Source organism: Phyllobates terribilis, unplaced genomic scaffold (assembly GCF_046119375.1).
Source record: "Phyllobates terribilis strain yellow unplaced genomic scaffold, ASM4611937v1 Scaffold_1__5_contigs__length_1240528914, whole genome shotgun sequence".
Lineage (NCBI taxonomy): Eukaryota > Metazoa > Chordata > Amphibia > Anura > Dendrobatidae > Phyllobates > Phyllobates terribilis.
The window spans coordinates 251389490-251409454 of record NW_027362761.1 but is presented as its reverse complement, the minus strand read 5'-3'; the positions used below and the strand labels follow the sequence as shown (position 1 = coordinate 251409454).

The 19965-nt window shown below is 39.9% G+C and overlaps 1 protein-coding gene across 2 annotated transcripts in view; it reads right to left on the bottom strand.

Annotated features, from left to right (window-relative positions):
- Positions 1–387: 387 nt before the first annotated feature.
- Positions 388–19965, bottom strand: part of PNP (purine nucleoside phosphorylase) — a 40203-nt gene continuing 20625 nt past the window's right edge. For both annotated transcript variants that reach the window (XM_073671165.1, XM_073671164.1), the window contains exons 2-6: positions 5453–5622; positions 4883–4986; positions 3240–3415; positions 2395–2585; positions 388–1656 (exon numbers count right to left, since the gene is read on the bottom strand). In XM_073671165.1, the coding sequence (XP_073527266.1) occupies positions 1439–1656; positions 2395–2585; positions 3240–3415; positions 4883–4986; positions 5453–5622 (859 nt within the window). In that variant the 3' untranslated portion in view covers positions 388–1438. The remainder of the gene's footprint in view (positions 1657–2394; positions 2586–3239; positions 3416–4882; positions 4987–5452; positions 5623–19965) is intronic.

Here is a 19965-nt window from a genome sequence, read left to right as displayed (position 1 = left end):
GATTTGAACCCAGGACCCCAGCGCTGCAAGGCTTCAGTGCTAACCACCGAGCTGCCCAATTGAATTGAAGAGTGTTGTGGCTTTACCTATAAATCAATAACACTGAGGCCATTCAGTTAGCTATACAACTAAATAAAAACAGAAGGCATCCGTTGTCCATCGCCATTTTATTTAAGCTTTTTAAGTTATATACAAAGGATAGAGGTATCTAGTATTTCAGATGCAGAAGGAATGTTAAACATTTCTTATATTACACAAAAACTAGAAAATGTCTTACACAGAGCTAAACCCTCTATAAATCTGTCTCAGTACAGACTGCGGGAGTGATTCAATGACACAGCTACAGTACTCTGAATAGGTGAACAAATGGCTTTTCTTCATAATGTCATTAGAAAAAAAAAAAAAAAAAAAAAAACTTAAGTGTCCCTCAGCACAGGTTTACACTCTTGTATTTAAGGACTATATTCATACAAGAATTTAATAAAAAGGCCAGATCATAAGTACATTTTGTAAACAAACAACTGTGCGTGGGTGGAAACCATTATTGGACCCATTCAACTCTACAGGAAATACCCCAGAACGTACAAGTACTTTTAGGCCACAGCCCCATTATCAGTATTTTTTCTCAGGAGATGGTGATAAATGCAGAATTAGTGACTTGTTTCTTTTATACCTTTTCTCTGATTGTTCCTCACCTGGTTTTGGCTCCCACTCCTGAGAAAAAATACTGACCAAATACTGATAGTGGGGCCGTGGCCTTAGGGCCACAGTAGGTATAGATCACTTAATGTTCTGTAAGTGTACCATAATGAAATACACAAGGTACCCATGTATGGAAGAGTACAGTCAATTTATATTAGAAGCAATACAATACCATAACAGTCTGTCTAAAACCCTTAGGTATGTTATATGTTCACAAGTAGTAAAAAGTATTACATTGTCTGTCTTATCACATGAAATTCAAGTCTCCATTGTTATTCATAACCAAACCATTGTAGATGTTCATAATTTAGTGAGGATTGTAGAAAAAAAAATGTAACATTTACTCAAAAAGGCTCTACATAATAAATAGTATTTATAATGATAAAATATTAACCTTCAGTGTAACAATGATATTGTAAAAAGGTACAATGAGAGGTCAGCTCATACACGGTCATAAAATTAATACGCTCATACAGATATCTACAAGAGGGATAGAGGGAACTGAGAGCTGAAGAGGAATGAGTTGTGAGAATATAACTGAGGAATGCGATCTGGTTCTCTACATAGCCGGCAGGTACAGAAATGTGTAGAGAACTGTGCTGATAGGTTCCCCTATAGGTAGAAAAACACTATGCACAGCTAAGAGGTTAACTTTACTTGGCAATGGCCAATAATTCTAAATGGAGTAGCCAAGATGGAGTGGTAGTGCCTCCTCCAACCTTCCAGTACACCCTTTCTAGAACACATTATTGTTCAGCTCAAGGCGCTTCAGCAGGAGAGTCACCATCTTCTCCAGGTATCTGGCACTGTCTTTTCCAGCTTTTAGCACTTCTTCATGGTTAGCAGTGGCTTCACTGTTGTAGTCCATCACTGCTTTGTTTGTAATGAGGGACATGCCCAAAACCTTTAAACCACAATGTCTCGCCACAATTACTTCAGGAACCGTACTCATCCCTTGATAAAAAGAAGACAATAGGTAAATGCATTTTCAATGTAAAATAACACATTTGTAGTGGAGCTTTTAAAGCTATGCAGTTTCTATAGCTCCTATTCATTTCAAAGGGATTTGCAAAAATAGGGTAGCTCAGCTTTTTGTCATTTCTATAGCTCCACCTACAGTGGTTGCAGCCTGAACAGTTGTGATCAGGAATACACCAATGGCCAAAATGAAGGGTCTGGACTCCCCCCTAAACCAAGTCTCCCCACCCAAGATATCCTGCTGGATTTTTATCTTTTCACACATCTGAGCAGTGATCCAATCTTCACTTCTTGTACTGGATCACTGCATCTGTGTATTTGTATCCACAAGTACAAACTGAATAAAGAAGTGGTGGTGCAGGAAGCTCTGTAGAAGAGTTGCTGGAAGACTGTGGGAGTGTAGGCTGAGAGGGGAGGTGTTTTTTTTTTTTTTTTTTTTTTTTTAATTCATTCATTCATTCATTCATTCATTCATTCATTCATTCAGGGGCACGGTAACAGTAGTAGATTACATTATTAGGCATAGTGGTATAAATATTTTATTCAATTAGTTTTCTGGGCCAGGCATACACTTCAGCAGGGAGAGTATCTGACATAAGACTATTCCCATAAGTTCTATATAAAATGTGGACTTCACACTTTATACTGTATACATATATTTCATTCTCGCTCGCTACAGAAAGGTATATATACTTAAAGTTTAATTTTACATACCAACTGCATCAGCTCCAAGGCAATTCAGAAATTTACATTCAGCAATGGTCTCAAAATTAGGTCCTCCAAGGCTACAATATACTCCTTCCCTCATCTTCTCTGAGAATCCCAGCTCTTGCCCAATAGCCAAAGCCAGCTTCCTCAAGTCCTTGTCATAAGCATCAGACATAGGGGGAAACCGAGGGCCAAACCTTTGTAAAAGACCATCGGTTGTTATTAAGGAAGAAACAAATGATTACATGTTAAGCAACAATGTTATTCTGGATTTATGGCATGCAGGACTCTTGTTTGGGGATAATTTGCATTATTCAATGGCACCATTTTTTTGAGTATGCATTTATTGAATGTTTTTTCTAAGCATTTCTAAGGAACTGAAATTTGTATTGATACCATTTTTTGGATACATACAATAAAAAAGCCATTAGAATGTTTATACTGTATTTTTTAGGGAACTGCTATGACCCAAAAAAACAAAACACCAATTCTGGCAGGTAGATTTTTTTAATCTCTTCTAATTCTTCGGCGTTTAATAGGACAGCTGAAATACGTTTATTAGTCACAAGCTACACTTAAGTGGGTTGTCTCAATAAGACTAACCCAGCCCTCTCCACATATGCTCTATTAGGCTATATAGACATCATATTACATGGTCTTGCATTCATCTTATTAGGAACCATGTATACTAAATTTCCCTTTGTATATGCTGGGAGTGGCTTTTTCAAAAGCCAGACCCCAAGTCCTTTAAACAGGGGTTATCATATGGCGGTAACACCATTATTAATCTAATTACAACAGACAATTTGCCTTTTAAACATAATGTCAATGTAATAATTAAAAATGCTCACCTTTCCTCATTAGGACCAATGAGTGGATTTTGTCCTGCAAATCCTGGCATATTTATGTGATCCATTATCACCATTATGTCCCCAATGTTATAATCTTGGTTCAATCCTCCAGCAGCATTAGTGACAATTAGTGTTTCAACTCCAATCAGGTGGAAAACCCTTATTGGAAATGTAACCTGGTAAAGAGGAAAGAAAAAAAAAGAACAAATGTTACAACCGAACGTTAGTTTTGTTCTAGAAACATGATTGTGAGAACCATAAATCATAACCATTGCTCCATGTTTGTGCCAACATTCAGCATTCCCATCCCCAGAATTCTATCCCAATATTATTATTTATTTATATATAACGCATTGATTCCATGGCACTGTACATAAGAAGGGGTTACATACAAAATACAGATATCACTTACAGTAAACAAACTAACAATGATAGACTGGTACAGAGGGAAGAGGACCCTGCCCTTGTGGGCCTACATTCTACAGGAATGGGGAAGGAGACAGTAGGTTGGGGGGTTGCAGTAGCTTCGGTGGTGTTGAGGTGGCTGCAGGCAAGGTCATGGCAGGCTGTAAGCTTGTTTGAAGAGATGGGTTTTTAGATTCCATCTGAAGGATCCAAATGTGGAGGCTAATTGGATGTGTTGAGGCACAGAATTCCATAGCATGGGAGATATTCAGGAGAAATCTTGGAGGCGATTGGGTGAGGAACGAATGAGTGTGGAGGAGAGAAGGAGGTCTTGGGAGGACCGAAGATTACGTAAGGGAATATATATAGGGAGATTAGTACAGAGATGTACGTAGGAGAAAGATATATATATATAGGCCATCCATAACCTATCATGTATATAAATGATTTATATAGCACCATTGATTCCATGGTGCTGTACATGAGAAATAGGTAGTCTATTTAATATTTGTAAATACCTCCAATTAGAAGTTTAGCATAGCTCTTCTGATAAGCCATGTTGCTTACCCCATGGGCAGGCATTGCAGTAGCGTAGGCATCAGGGTTGTGGAGTTGGCAAGCCAAACCACCGGCTCAGACTTGTCAATTTCCCTGACTCCTGACTCCACAGCCCGGCCTCACTACTGAGCGTGTACATAAAGTGCAGCACAGATTCATCTCAACTAACAGCAGAGATCCTTAGATCAGGAATAGGACATTTCATAACTTTACTAAATACTTCTGCTAAAATTACAGCACATCCGGCATTGTACTACTGCACCAATTTATTACATATTTTAGGAATCGGAGTCAGTCCATTTTATACAGACTCCAACTCCACAGCCCTGTTAGGTATCCATGGTTACGACCACTAAAAATTAACAGTCACTATAGGAGTGGTCATAACCAGAGATACCTAAACTACTGCAATGCCTGCACATGGGGTAAGCAACATAGCTTACCAGAAGAACTAGACTACATTTCTAATTGGTGGTATTTGCTAATACAGTTATTACACCAACTATATATTGGCATAGGATCATGGAGATGGGAATATCCCTTTAAATTTATCTGGTATTCCTGCTAACAGTCTCCAAGCAATTTGCTAAATTACGGAGAACAGGTGGATAACCATAATATCTGAGCAATTGTTTTATCCCACTATTGGTTGTATTGTATACAATATATATTGTTCTCACCTTCCACAGTGGGTAACCCTCATAGAAATGAAAACGTCCTTGCATACAAACACATGGCTTCCCATTCAAGTTTCCAAATATAAGACGACCAGCATGTCCAGGAACTGCAAAATTCAGGAACAGAACAGAAATCAGCAAAACTGTAGATTGGCACCACTACAAAGAATGCTGTGTGTGCGCATGGCAGAGGATAGAATTGTATGATCCTTTGCACTTAATCTCAGAAAAAAAAAAAAAAAAAAAATTGCAATTTGGAGATCATAAACCTTACTCCAGAGACACTAACGTATCACATCTGATGTGCGAGCATATGCTAATGACACTCGGCTCCTGCTCCTCTCTCATGAGAGAATCGCAGCACAAGAGACAGAAAATAATTTCTCCAGCTCCACCTTTGCCAGAAAGGCGGTATGGTGGGGAATTAAACAAAAAAAAAAAAAAAAAAAAAAAGCATATGAACACAGAATTATTAACATTGGACCGAATGCAATCCTACTCATCGGATTGCATTCGTCCGATTTAATCGCAAGTGGCAGCAAGCCCTTATACTATTAATTCAATTTTCCATACCTGTACTGTGTGGGAAGTTTGGGATGTCCCCATAATTGAAAGCCATCTGATCTTTTAAGAGTTCACCCAGAGCTCCAAGCCCAGAGCCACATACAATGGCCACTGAAGGACGATGTTCTGTCTTGGACATGAGCCAGTCTGCAGTCTGCTTGTATTCTTCATAAGTGTACCTAAAAACACAGCAAATAAATGCTTGTCAAAAAAGCCAAAATCTAGAAGAAAAAAAACTTTTTTTTTTTTTTTTTTTTTTAAATATTACATGGGTGACTCAGTGTTGCCAAAAGTGCACTTATAACAAATTAGATGAGAATTTCTTATATCTAAAGCTTTGTGATAGGGACTTCTTTAGAATCAACATGGCAAATTTGATTGCTTGCTCCTTTAGGCTACGTTCCAATGGTGAGCGTTTATTGTTGCACTTTTTCTTTATCTACTGCTGTATTTTTTGGACTATAAGACGCACCCCAGGTTTAGACAGCAGAAAATAGGAAAAACATTTTTTCCTATTAAAACTTCCTTGGTGGTGTAAAGTGGAGGGGTCATTATCACCAACTGTAATGTACTAGGGTTGAATAGGGAGGTAATACATCTATTGTTAGAGTCTCTCTAAAAGTGTTATATACACACACACAGCTTTGCTACATGCACATACATTACTACATTCTGCAGTTCCTGATCTGGACCTGTACAGAGGCGGCTAGAGTTGAGCATTGTCAGGACCTTCCACTTGATTAAGTCATGCGATCAGTCACATGACCTGAAAGGTCCTGTAGTTACTGTGGCAGAAGGTCCTGCCGCTACTCAGCACCTGCAGCCTTTGCTTCCTCTCCTGCCCTGCACCTATCACATAGATCAGGGTTCCCCAACTCCAGTCCTCAAGGCCCACCAACAGGTCATGTTTTCAGGATTTCCTTAGTATTGCACAGGTGATGTAACTATTGCCTGTGCTGATGATGGAATTATCACCTGTGCAATACTAAGGAAATCCTGAAAACATGACCTGTTGGTGGGCCTTGAGGACTGGAGTTGGGGAACCCCGACATAGATTAGCGCAGAACAGGAGGAGACACAGAATCTGTCTCTGATCAGGGAGAACATGTGTCAGCGTTCTCTTCCATCACAGAAAGCTGCCTCCGGACTAGAAGACGCACACACCTTTTTAAAAAAAAGAGTTTCTCGTTAAAAAATTAGTCTTATAGTTCGAAAAATACGGTAAGTAAATTATGTTTGCATTCTTTTCATTGCGTTTTTTAAGTGCTTTTTCTGTCATTTTGGCATGTCATTTTAAATAAAGCTGCTTGGTGGAAACGCACAAGCCTTTTTTTTTTTTTTTTTTTTTTTTTACCTGCAGGTTAACCAACTATGGGGAAAGTCTGCACAAAAAAAAAAAAAAAAAAAAAAAAGACCCCCTGGGTGTAATAAAACACAGACAGAGCCCCCATAAAATAACTTCCAGGAAAGCAGAGTTCTATTCAGCCATTTGGAATCATGTATCCGAACAGTAAATGCATTAGAAGCATCAGAGGTACCCGTGATGTATGAAACCAGCTGTAGCAATAGGCCACTAAGGCCTTTGCTATGTAATAGGACCCTCTATGTGTATGTGACTATACATGTGAATGGTTTATTGGCTTTAAGTTATTACCCTAATAGGATTGCACAGGACAGACTGATCTCTGGTTACACAGCAACATAAGGATTCGAACATTATTCTCAAAACTGAGTGAGGCTATTTGCAGAATGGAAGTGAATACCTCAGAGATACTCAAATTTTCTTGTAAAAAGTACTCAGGGGAGCAGCGAAAATAATATAAGAGCACAACCTGGCTGCTTTAGATTTGGTGACAGGTCCCCTTAAAGTATCAGATGTTCACTTCCATTCTTCGAATTGCCTCACTCAGTTTTCAGAATAATGTTATAATCCTCGTGTTCTTGTGAAGTCAGGCATTATGTAGCCATAGATCAAGTTTTGTTGAGATTACAGTTAAAAAAAACAAAAAACAAAGAACAAACATGCAATTGAAGACAAATAGCTTTCTTTACAGATTACATTTGAACTTTAATAAACCTCTTAAATGCATTTCCAGTATTACAAGTTGACAAGCAATATGGCAGACCCAGGGGTTAACTCCGTTTTGAAGCCACCCTTCATATGTCCTAGCTCTACAGATTTGATTTTAGAGAATTTAATTAGGTTTTATCAGGTTTACAAAAAAAAAAGGTCATAAAACGTATGAATGTGTTACTGTCTTGCACCAAACTAAAAGACCCATGTCCCAGATGCTATTGACACATGTTTCAAAACCTGCTGATTGTTCTGGAGTGTCCCAAATACAGTGGGATCTCCTGGCAGATTAGGAGAGTCTCCTCCAAACTTTGGAGCATTTTAGTATAAAAGTCAATAACTGACCAGTCTTGCTTGAATGGGGCATTTCTATTATGGTTTTCTGGAAAAGGTTAAGCTACAGACCTGCGACAGAAGTGGTGCCACCATAAAGAAGATTCAAATGCAGGTATTTGAGAGATTTTTTTTTTTAAAAAAAACATTAACAGACACTGAAAGGGACAATTTCTGCCTGGGGCACTTTTGACAGGTGATTATAATTTATAATGGTTTGGCTTGTATTTGATTGCTGAACGCACATGCAAGTATTAGGACTCACAAATTAAGAGCACCACCATGTAATAGCTACTGCTACTTATCTTATTGTTGGAGCTTTGAATAAGCAAGAAAATCTCCTTCAGTGACACTTTGTATCAGAATATAAAGCAGTTGTGCTTTTTCCAATAACGTGCTGTATGGTATACTCAGGATCTGCAAGCTCATAAATTAATCCAAGTATGAACCAGCCATAACAAAATAATCCTTGGTACACAATGAACCCTTTCTATGCCTCTCTGAAAAGGGAGGGCCATTGGTGGAATTCTGTAGAGCAGCACAATATGACATTCATGAAAATCAGATCCTTGAGTTACACTGTACTGAGATAAATGTAAAACAGCTATGAATATAGCCTCAAAACTTAGTTTATAGCCAGTCTGTACAAGTGTGAATTTGCTCAATAGACTAGTTGTGAAGATCTGAGGTTGTGGGTTGTAATAATCACCCAGGCAGGTTAACAATGCAACTATTTTTATTCTTTACAGCAATTCAGGGTAGATGGTCACAATGGAGTTTCTCCAGTCCTCAAGATCCTATCCTGCAGCCAATAGTTCTCTGCCCCCATACCAGGAGATACCCACTGTCTCCCAACTTTTGTATCTCCCACCAGTATAGTCTGTAGTCACAGTCCATGCTCCATACCATGACAGTAGCACATATCCTGCTCCAGCTGGCAACAATCCTTAAGATTGTTCCTCACATCCAGACAATCGATATCACGACCATTGCATGTGTTTTCAGCTCCAACCGGCAACCCATCTTCATAGGCCATCCATACAGTGCTACCAGGCCCTCACCCCTCGGAGTCACTGCACCAACTCCTCACTTAATATGTGGCTTATTGTTCTCCCTCTCCTGGGATCAGCCCCCTGGATGGGCAGAAGTGTTCACACGCTCCCCCATAAACATTTTCTTTTAGGTCAAAGAATGAGGAACAACAAAAGACACATGTCCCCACCAGATGCAGGACAGAAATGCTAATGTAGGCCTTATTTATACATGAGATCCAGCCCACACATCTGCCTCTGCTTACTATCACTGAAGGTAAACATTGATTCCTGAAGCTGTACACTTTCTAGGTGAAATTAGTGCACTTACACTGACAAAGAAGCAAATCTCTAATAAACAATAAGATCCGACGTACCGGTGCTCCGTGCTGGAAAAAGTCAGTGGCCAGCTCCTCACACAAGTCATCTCAAACACCGACAAGCAGAGATCATGCTAGACACTTTCTCAGAGGTCCTTATCTTTTTTTTTTTAGGTTATAGGCCAGTTTGAAATAGGACAGCCGGTGTTGAGCTATATTGCATATTGAATGGGAAACAGACTTTTAAAATGGTTGTGCAGCTCGAAAAGCATTTTCATATTATAAATGATTACAAGCAGATCAATGGGGGCTTTTCACCAATTGGTCAAACCTCCTACCCTTCCTCAGAGGTGCGCAGCTCAGGCGACAGAAGTTAAGACCTCTCGCCTGAGTGCGCACACAGAGTGGGACCTGGACCCTTACTTGTAATTATAAGGGCACTTAAATCTTTACAGCAAACCCTGGCAATTATTGTTCGAGACACATCCCTTATGATTTTTAAGATTCATTTGTTTTGCAATATGTCCGTAAAAATATTGCCCATCTGATTTTTGGATAATTAGTCAAGGGAGCAAAAAAAAAAAAAAAAAAAAAAGTTGACTCATTCTAAAGGTCTAATAATACTCTGACAGTAGACATTGTATGTGATGCTTGAAATAGTTGGCAAACTATACACTTTTACTCCTTATGCATCTTCCTAATATCCTATTTGAGTCAATATTTTCTCTAGTTTGGGGAAAATGAAATCAGTCCATGTTAAGTACATGAGTCACCCATGTACTTACTAGTCTGGAGAGGAATAACAAATGAGATTAGGTATGAGATCAGATTTTCAACGGGATGGGACAACCCAGTTTAAAACGAGCAAGCATGAGAAAAAAAAAAAAAAAAAAGTCCAAAGAACTGTTTTTGTGATGATAACAGGTCACCATGGCTCACAGCTACATTTACATGGGAGATATTTAATAGCTCTGTGCAGCATTCTGACATGAACATACGGTACAGGGCTGCCCACTGGTTCGTGTCTTGCTATATTAGTCATAGCTCAAACTTGGTGATGTCACTCTTCAAACACTTTCTACTGCCTTTTTGAAATAGGTGCAAGTCCATTAAAGTTTATTTTGCCTAGTACTATGTATTATGTACTCAACTTCAGAGTCAAGACTCGAGCGACACTAAATACAGATGATCATTAACTAGGGCTGAGTCACGCAGGACTTAATGTTCTTGAAAACTATAATAACACAATCATGGAAACTTCACGTCTTAAGACGAAAACATACATAAGCCAAACAGGAAGTAAAAAAAAAAAAAAAAAAAAAAAAAATTATAGATTTTATCCCTGACTGTAGCACAACTCCCCATTTTATACAACGCATTTGATAAATTGTAATATACATTAAAATTACAAAATCATTGTTCTTCCGCTAACTAACTAGCTTACTATACTTCCTACAAATATATACATGGTGTTCACAAACCACATTATTTTGTTTGGACAGCCTATCTATAATATAACCAGGGATGTGTCCTTCTGTCCGAAGCCTCTACAGACTGCGCACACGCAATGCCCCTGCGTCAGCACTGAACGCATACAGTGATCTCCTGCACCTTAGGCACATACCGGCCGGGGGAGGAGTGCGGCAACTGTTTGGGCCAGAGGCCTGGGGGGGTTGGCTCGTGTTTTTTTTTTTTTGTTGTTTTGTTTTTTGTTTTTAATTAATTGATGGAAAGATGGGGGAGCACATACCAATAAAAATGCTCGCCATCCGGGTGTAGAACAGGTTCAATAGCTAGTACCTATATAGTCAGGCTGCTGTCTGTCAACAATAGTCAATCTCCACTGCAGAGGCGCTATAACAATAAGCGCCAAAAGGTAGTGAATCCTTTCCATTTTTCCTATAAGGGATGGTAAAGTTAAAGGGTTTATCTGGTTAAAAACACATTACCACCTATACATAGCACAGGTGATAACTTGCTGATCAGTGGTTGTCCCCCTGATGGGAACTGCACCAATCTGCTGATCTAGGAACTTTTTATCTCAATTACAAGATGGTGCGGCAGGTCAGATGCCTGATCACAGCTCAATTTTTTTTTTTTTTTTTTTTTTTACAATTTGATTTCCCCCAATTGGTCACATACAGTAATATTGTCTTACAGTTAGCACCAGTAATTCTGGAAAAACACCTTCTAGTAATGTCCCCTATCCTGGTCTCCATATTGTGCTGTTCTTCACATACATGAGAAAAAAAAAAAAAATAATAATTCTCCTCACCTGTTCCTCCGTTCCCTCAGCATCCTTTCTGTATATGCAGGCCGCAGGGACCATAGACAACTTGACGATCCCCGCCTGGTCCAGGAGTCGCTCTGAGGTATTGCCGCTCAGAGACCAGCTCTCAGCAATACCAATGCCAGCGGCCGGCCAATCAGAGGCTAGCAGCCGACATCTGCGCATGGCAGTGATGTCTTACACCGTGCACCGGGACGCCAATGTCAGCTGCTGGCCTCTGATTGGCCGGCGGCTGGCATTGGTATTGCTGAGAGCCGGTCTCTGCGTGGCAATACACTTCAATTGAATGTGTGTGCAAAGACGCACATTCAACTGAAATAAAGCGCTGCTGTCAGTACCATCTTGTATGGATAAAGAAATGTAATTGCTCCATAAAGAGGTATCTGCAAAATTTCTAAAAAACAATGTAATAAAAAAAAAAAACAAAAAAAAAACCCACCACCACATCTCATGACTTGTACATTGTTAGCCAGGGCTGTAGAGTCAGTCTGTCTATTTTGGTGGAGTCAGAGTCAGTATAAAACAGACCGACTCCAACAATATATAATAAATTGGGTAAAATAGTTCAATGCAGTATATGCTGTAAATGTTTTCAGAAGAACTTAGGAAAGTTGTGAAATGTCCTATAAATGTCTGTTCTATTCCTGATCCAGGCTTTTAGTTGAGATGAATCTGTGCTGCACTTTGTGTACACGCTCAGTAGTGAGGCCGTGCTCTGGAGTCAGAGTAGTGGAGTTAGGAGTCCGGTTTGGCTCACCGACTCCACAGCCCTGAGCTAATAAATAGGAAGTTTCCTATCCAGCGAGCTTTAAAAGCTGAGCTGTCAGGTGCATGACACATGGTGTAGAGACAGAAACCCTGAATAGCGTGACAGGGGTGGAATTCTGTAGAACAGAGCAACATGACATTCATGTGAATCGACGATGTTAATCTATACTAGGAAAAAAAAAAAAAAATGCACAACTGCTATATAGAGGACCTCTAAATTTGCTTATAGCCAGGCTGTACAAGCATGAATGTGTGCCAACCAAACAGACAGGTCATTAACCTATAGGACTTGACATCCCAAATACACGATCAGGAGCAATACTGAATATTTTATGGCAGAACTATTTACCTTATTGTTGGTCACAACCTATCTTCAGATATGACACGTAGTGTTGAGGCACACTGTATATTAAAAAGAGAAAAACCCTATTCATGATGTGACTGATGGCTATAGCTGACTGACCAGACAGGCACTTTGCTTCCTTTAGGTTTGTCATGAATTTCAATAGAGAGCCTTGGGGAAAACTATCCAGACTAACTAGTTTTCAAAAAGATCATTCAGAATTTAGTCTTGTAACCAGTGGATATTGAACAGCACCATAAGACGCAACAATCTAAGGTCCGGGCACCAATGATCCCATGCAAAGTTTCATAGTATCAAAGTATGCCCCCATAAAAGCTGCTAAGGAGAACATGAATGTCAACATGTTATTTTTTTAACTAAGGCTCTATTAACATCTTCTTTTAAATTGGAGGTACAGTACAGACCAAAAGTTTGGATACACCTTCTCTTTTAAAGATTTTATGTATTTTCATGACTTTGAAAATTGTACATTCACACTGAAGGCATCAAAACTATGAAATAACACATGTGGAATTATATACTTTACAAAAAAGTGTGAAACAACTGAAAATATGTCTTATATTCTAGGTTCTACAAAGTAGCCACCTTTTGCTTTGATGACTGCTTTGCACACTCTTGATGAGCTTCAAGATGTAGTCACCGGAAATGGTTTTCACTTCACAGGTGTGCCCTGTCAAGTTTAATAAGTGGGATTTCTTGCTTTATAAATGGTGTTGGGACCATCAGTTGTGTTGTGCAGAAGTCTGGTGGATACACAGCTGAGAGTCCTACTGAATAGACTGTTAGAATTTGTATTATGGAAAGAAAAAAGCAGCCAAGTAAAGAAAAATGAGTGGCCATCATTACTTTAAGAAATGAAGGTCAATCAGTCTGAAAAAAAAAAAAAAAAAAAAAAATCGCAGGTTAACAGCAGCTCAGATTAGAGACCAGGTCAATGCCACACAGAGTTCTAGCAGCAGACACATCTCTTCAACAACTGTTAAGAGGAGACTTTGTGCAGCAGGCCTTCATGGTAAAATAGCTGCTAGGAAACCACTGCTAAGGACAGGCAACAAGCAGAAGAGACTTGTTTGGGCTAAAGAACACAAGGAATGGACATTAGACCAGTGGAAATCTGTGCTTTGGTCTGATGAGTCCAAATTTGAGATCTTTGGTTCCAACCACCGTGTCTTTGTGCGACGCAGAAAAGGTGAACGGATGGACTCTACATGCCTGGTTCCCACCGTGAAGCATGGAGGAGGAGGTGTGATTGTGTGGGGGTGCTTTGCTGGTGACACTGTTGGGTATTTATTCAAAATTGAAGGCATACTGAACCAGCATGGCTACCACAGCATCTTGCAGCGGCATGCCATTCCATCCGGTTTTCGTTTAGTTGGACCATCATTTTTTTTTCAACAGGACAATGACCCCAAACACACCTCCAGGTGGTGTAAGGGCTATTTGACCAAGAAGGAGAGTGATTGGGTGCTACGCCAGATGACCTGACCTCCACAGTCACCAGACCTGAACCCAATCGAGATGGTTTGGGGTGAGCTGGACCGCAGAGTGAAGGCAAAAAGGGCCAACAAGTGCTAAGCATCTCTGGGAACTCCTTCAAGATTGTTGGAACACCATTTCTGGTGACTACCTCTTGAAGCTCATCAAGAGAATGCCAAGAGTGTGCAAAGCAGTCATCAAAGCAAAAGGTGGCTACTTTGAAGAACCTAGAATATAAGACATATTTTCAGTTGTTTCACACTTTTTTGTTAAGTATATAATTCCACATGTGTTAATTCATAGTTTTGATGCCTTCAGTGTGAATGTACAATTTTCATGGTCATGAAAATACAGAAAAATCTTTAAAATGAGAAGGTGTGTCCAAACTTTTGGTCTGTACTGTATGTTGGCAGGATCTTTCAAGAAATATTTCAGGACGGGAGACTGCGACATCTCCGTACACCTAAGATGTGTCAATGCATTTGGAAAAAAAAGCAGTCTCAGTACATTGACATTCCCCCAGTTCACTCCTACCCAGATTCGTATATATGGCTTCTACACTACATTTCTCCAGACTGACACATCTGATCTCCATCAGCCGCTAAATTGTCATATCGCTACTTCCATTGGTAAAAAAATGTGCCGACAAGTTCACATGAGACAGACCTGTCAGTCACCTGGAGAAGGGTGGGGAGAGGCCAGCCTGATAAGGAGAAACGTGACTAACCAAGTACCTTATGGTCCCCAGACGACTTTTATACTTTTTTTCTGAAACACCACAGCGTTTCAGCACGAGACATTACCTGGCTGCAATTGTGCACCCATGCTCTGATTTACACTGACTGTGCTTCAAGCAACATGGATCTAGTGCCCTTTATCCTCAAAAGGACCAAGTGCCATAGATGAATGGTGCAATGTGCTAGGCTTTTCTAAATTCATAACATGGGGTTAAAGCTCTTGAGATCTACCAGGAACTAATTGGGTCTCTGACTAGAGACAACCAGGGACCCTGGGAGAAAATAGAAGTGTATTATTACCTCTCCTGTCTCCCATTTCACTGGGTACAGTGTGCTGAATGAACACTATGTAATACATAGAAGCAGTAGCAGTGCCAATGTTTGCGGGTCCTGGTGATCACTGGGACACTAATGGATGCCCCAAATACAGTGGGGGGAGAGAGTTTGCCAGAGATCTCTAGAGGAACAAATTCTGTATGAGATATATATATATATATATATATACACATATACATACACACACACACAAAGGTAATATGTAAAAGTTACACAGTAATTTATATATACCCTAAAGCAGTACTAAAAAAAATAAAATAAAAAATGATTTATACATATTTTACATTTTTCTGCACGTTAAACAGTCTCATGCAGCAAAGTTTAAAAAAATGAAACAAGAATGAAGAGTTATGGCAGAAAAAAAAGCAGACAGACAAATGAAAGACACAACTGGTGGGTTGTTAAGGCCCTTTTAGGCCTGGTTTAAGGGGTTAAAGTGTACAAAAAAAAAATATAAGTATTTTGAGGCAAGTTTCCTGTTCAGGTGCTAGATTTGTAGGAAAAGGACACATTCCTATGGTCCACAGAAAAAGCAGCACAGCCCATTATGGTCATTCAGTATTGGTTGTTTCCTAAGGATGGGATTCACTTTCTTTTTTTTAACCAAAAATTATAATGACTCCTAGGAGGATAGCAGAGAATCTCTTTATGACGTGGAAGAATAGAGCTGGCAAATGCTGGAATAAACTATGACTAAATAGCGGTACATTCCCCCATCCCTCCAATGAGAGCAGCTCCAGTTTCCCATGAAGAAAATAAGGTTTTATTTGCCAGTCATAAATGATAAGGGATGATAAATAATACAACTGATTTGCATTCAGTTCCTTGTGACATCCCAGAATTTACAGTAATGTAATAAAATTAGTTCATATCACATGTCAGAGAAGAAATGAGTCATTAACTGAAAGAACGCCAGATATAACCTTGTGCACGTCACATACTACCGGAAGACTGAGAACGTGACAGCTGGCCTGCAGAGGACCGCCGTATTTCTAGCAGTCACATGAAGATGTGTGATGTGGATCAATAGACATCTCCCTTAGCCAACCAGAATATGTAATGCTGCAGGAGTGCCACCTTGGTTACTACCAAGTATCTCTGTGGGCAGAATAAGTGCTGCCACATCCTGGAACACAAGACTGCCACATTACTAAGGAAATTGCATCATCCACACTGCCCGCTCATTTTCTTGTAGGTTACGGGTAGCGCATAATGAAATACAGCTTCCATTGTCTCACATGTGACGTTTTAGGAACTCATGAAGCAAGTGGGGAATTTTCTGCTGTCTCTGGCTCAGACGTCCGGTGTTAGAGATATATCTATCCTTTTCCACCTGTGGCTTTCAAGGCTAGAACATGTACTCATTTTAGCCTATGGGCCTGTTCACATGTCAGTGTTGCCCCCCCCAGTGTCATGGATAAAAATTACCTATACAAGTCTGTAAATCTGTGCCAATCACGGGCAGCACACAGATGGCATCAGTGTGCAGCCCATGATTACCATTGTAATGGATAGGAGAAGCTTTGCAAGTTATTTATCCATATGATCAAATCACTGATGGTAAGTGTCAGTTTTTACCAAACACTGCTGAACGCAGATCTAAAAAGACTGATGACACGCAATTTTATGTGTGTAAAAAAAAAAGTCTGAATGATGTGCCCAAGTAAGAGGTCTCCACCTATTCGGAAGTGTACAGCATTTCATAAATTTGCCATATCTTTACCCGTCAGTGCACTAGGAAATGAAGTGTATCCCACCTATGATCTGGTGTAGGTCCAGGACATAGAAGCAGTATGAATGAAATGAAACGTTCCTTATTAACCCATGTGACATTTCAGTTTTGTCAGCAGTTGTTGTTTTTTCAAGCGGAAAACGGCAAAGTGTCAGTTTGTCTGAATATCTGGCGTGAGAAAAGAGCTATATACTTAAGGCATAGCTTAGGTATTACAGGGTATGTAGAAATGGTTACACTAGTTATTTAAGACAAATATGGCACATGTACAACAGGCAAAGTGTGCGATATGAATTTGCGTCGGATTAAGCTGGTGATATTGTAATATGCCATACATAACGTCATTTCTAGCAACATCATAATTTAATTTTCTTGGCTTTCAAATTTGTATAAAACCAAATAATCAGAACAATCGCATTATCCGGACAGGCACAAACATGAAAAGCTACATTATAATTAAATACACGTTTCCCTCAAGATATGCTTTATGCTGCGTCTGCAATTTCTACGCCCTGTTGGGAGTGAAGAACGTACAGTACGAGCTGCCACTGATCCATCATACACAAGTGATGGATCGAGGAGTGTACCCCAATTCCAGCAATCACTTACTGGGCTGCTTGCTGTAATTTTGATAAACATTTTATCTGCTGCCAATCTCCCAGTTCTATAAATGTTGAGCTTTATATAACCTGCCCCCACCACTGATTGGCAGCTTTGTGTGTACACTGTGCATAGGCAGAAAGCTACCAATCAGTGGTGGGGGCGGAATTATACAGAGCTCATGATTATGCTTGACTACCTGGCAGCAGTGTTACTAGTCCTCTAATGATAAAAATCTGTTTTATCACCAAGAGATTATCAAAACTTCAGCAAGCAGCCCAGTAAGTGACATCATTGGATTCAGGGTCTCTTCCTACATTATGCTGCTCTCAGATTAGGTGACAAATTCCCTTTAAGTATTTAGATACAGGTGTAAAGCAGAAAATCTTATTTTTTTCCCATAGGGAAAAGCACAACTACTAAAATCAATGTGATTCAGTGAGCAGATCACCAAAGTGTGGCACACATCACATACAGAGGCAATATAAGCAATGTAGAGCTTGTGCACTGTATGATTGAAGCCGAGTAACATGTGAATATTCGACGAAATGGAGAACGAATTCCAATAAACTATAATTTATTGGAATTCGTTCTCCATTTTGTGGAGAATATTCACACATTGGCTTCAATCATGCTGCATTTTTCTTGTTCCCTATTAACCAGTTCAGCTGGTTTCCAGCTTCTGGGAATCTTTTTATTCAACTTTTCCAGGTATAGTAGCGTGCCAAATTACCTGTCACAGGTACTGGCTGTGATTATTCCATGCACAGGACGTGAAACCAGTGCACAAGCTCTACATTGCTTATATTACCTCTGTATGTTATATATGTGCCACACTTCGGTGATCAGCTACTTATATAAAATAGACAGTATACAAGTCTTGTGGTAGCTGCGTGAAAGAATGTGCAGGGAATATGGACAGTGGACACCCCCAGCATGCCCGTGATACACTACCCATGCTCACTCCACCATTATAAATAGAGCACCCTGCGTAATCTAAGACTAGGGTAAACCGGCCCCTTGTGTCACATTGAGTCTTATGATGTAACTTAAGGAGGATGTGTCACCAGGGTTTGCTCTTGTTTTATTCCTGCTGCTCCCTGAGTATTCCGTTTTTTTCAATAAATCGGCCATCTGATCCCAGAGACATTGGCCTTTTCATTTGAGGCTATATTTTATGGGGGGGGGGGGGGGTTTAACCAAGGGGGTGTGACTCGCAGCATAACAATGCAAGGCAGCCTACAGACTTGCCCCTAGAGAATCCTGTGAGCCACGACCACTTGTAAAGTCCATAAAAATGAGCAGGAAATAAAAAAAAAAAAAAGGCCCATATTTATGGAACCGGATGGCGGATTTACATAAAACAAAGATATAGGATACTCAGTTGAAACATAATAGCAAAAAGTGCCCACTTTGGACCTGATGACACTCCCCTTTAAGGATACCCAGACACCTATTCAGGCCTGTACCCCCACACTGTTAAGAGATCTATTCAGTTAGTTCTACAGGATATTCCTTTGATTTGTACACTATGGTATAAAAGTGGGTTCTTTTTTGTGATGCCAGAGCACAAGCACACATCAGAATCAGCGCCAATCAGGAAATTCCTATGATTCTTGTGCACCAAAATTCTGGGAAAAAGTTTTTAAACAGGTTTATTGATGTTTGACCCCAAAATAATTCTGGTTATCTTCAAACTGGTTGTGGCCAATTAATCCCAATCTGTGACATATTATTGGTCATGGTCAGTTTCCTGGTGTAAGGAACATTGGGCAATATGTCTATGTTCCCCCTTGAAGAACAAGTATCTTGTTATATTTGTGTCATGTGAATTGTACTATGCGTTAATGATGTGGGTTGTTTGACAGTAGGGAAAGTAATAGTTATTGATTGGGATGGGATAAGCTGAAGGGACAGAGGTAATTTACTGTCAGAAGATCAGAAAGGGCCCAGAGTGCGTAGAAAGTAGACCTAAAGTCTGATGTGAGCAGTGCCGCAAAACGTGGGTGTCCCTAACAAGAGGAGACTGAGCCTGAAGATAGCATGATCCTAGTGGAGAAAAAGAAAGAAGTGACCAAAGGTACACAGATTGATTGGAAACAGGTCCTGGGTCAGGACGCATAGCAGTACGGCCAGAGTTTATAACTCACAGCGGTAACCAGGGCTGTGGAGTCAGAGTCATGGCCCATATAAAATGGACCGACTCAGACTCCTAAAATATATAATAAATTGGGTACAGTAGTTCAATGCAGTTTGTGGGGAATATTTTTTCATAAGAATTTGGGAAAGTTATGAAATGTCCTATTCCTGATCTAAGGATCTAGACTTTTAGCTGAGATGAATCTGTGCTACAGTAAATTTATCACTTAAACATGAGCCATGTACGAGGGAGTCAGAGACATGGAAATTGAGGAGTTGGAGTCAGAGGTTTGGCTTAGCGACTCCACAGCCCTGGCGGTAA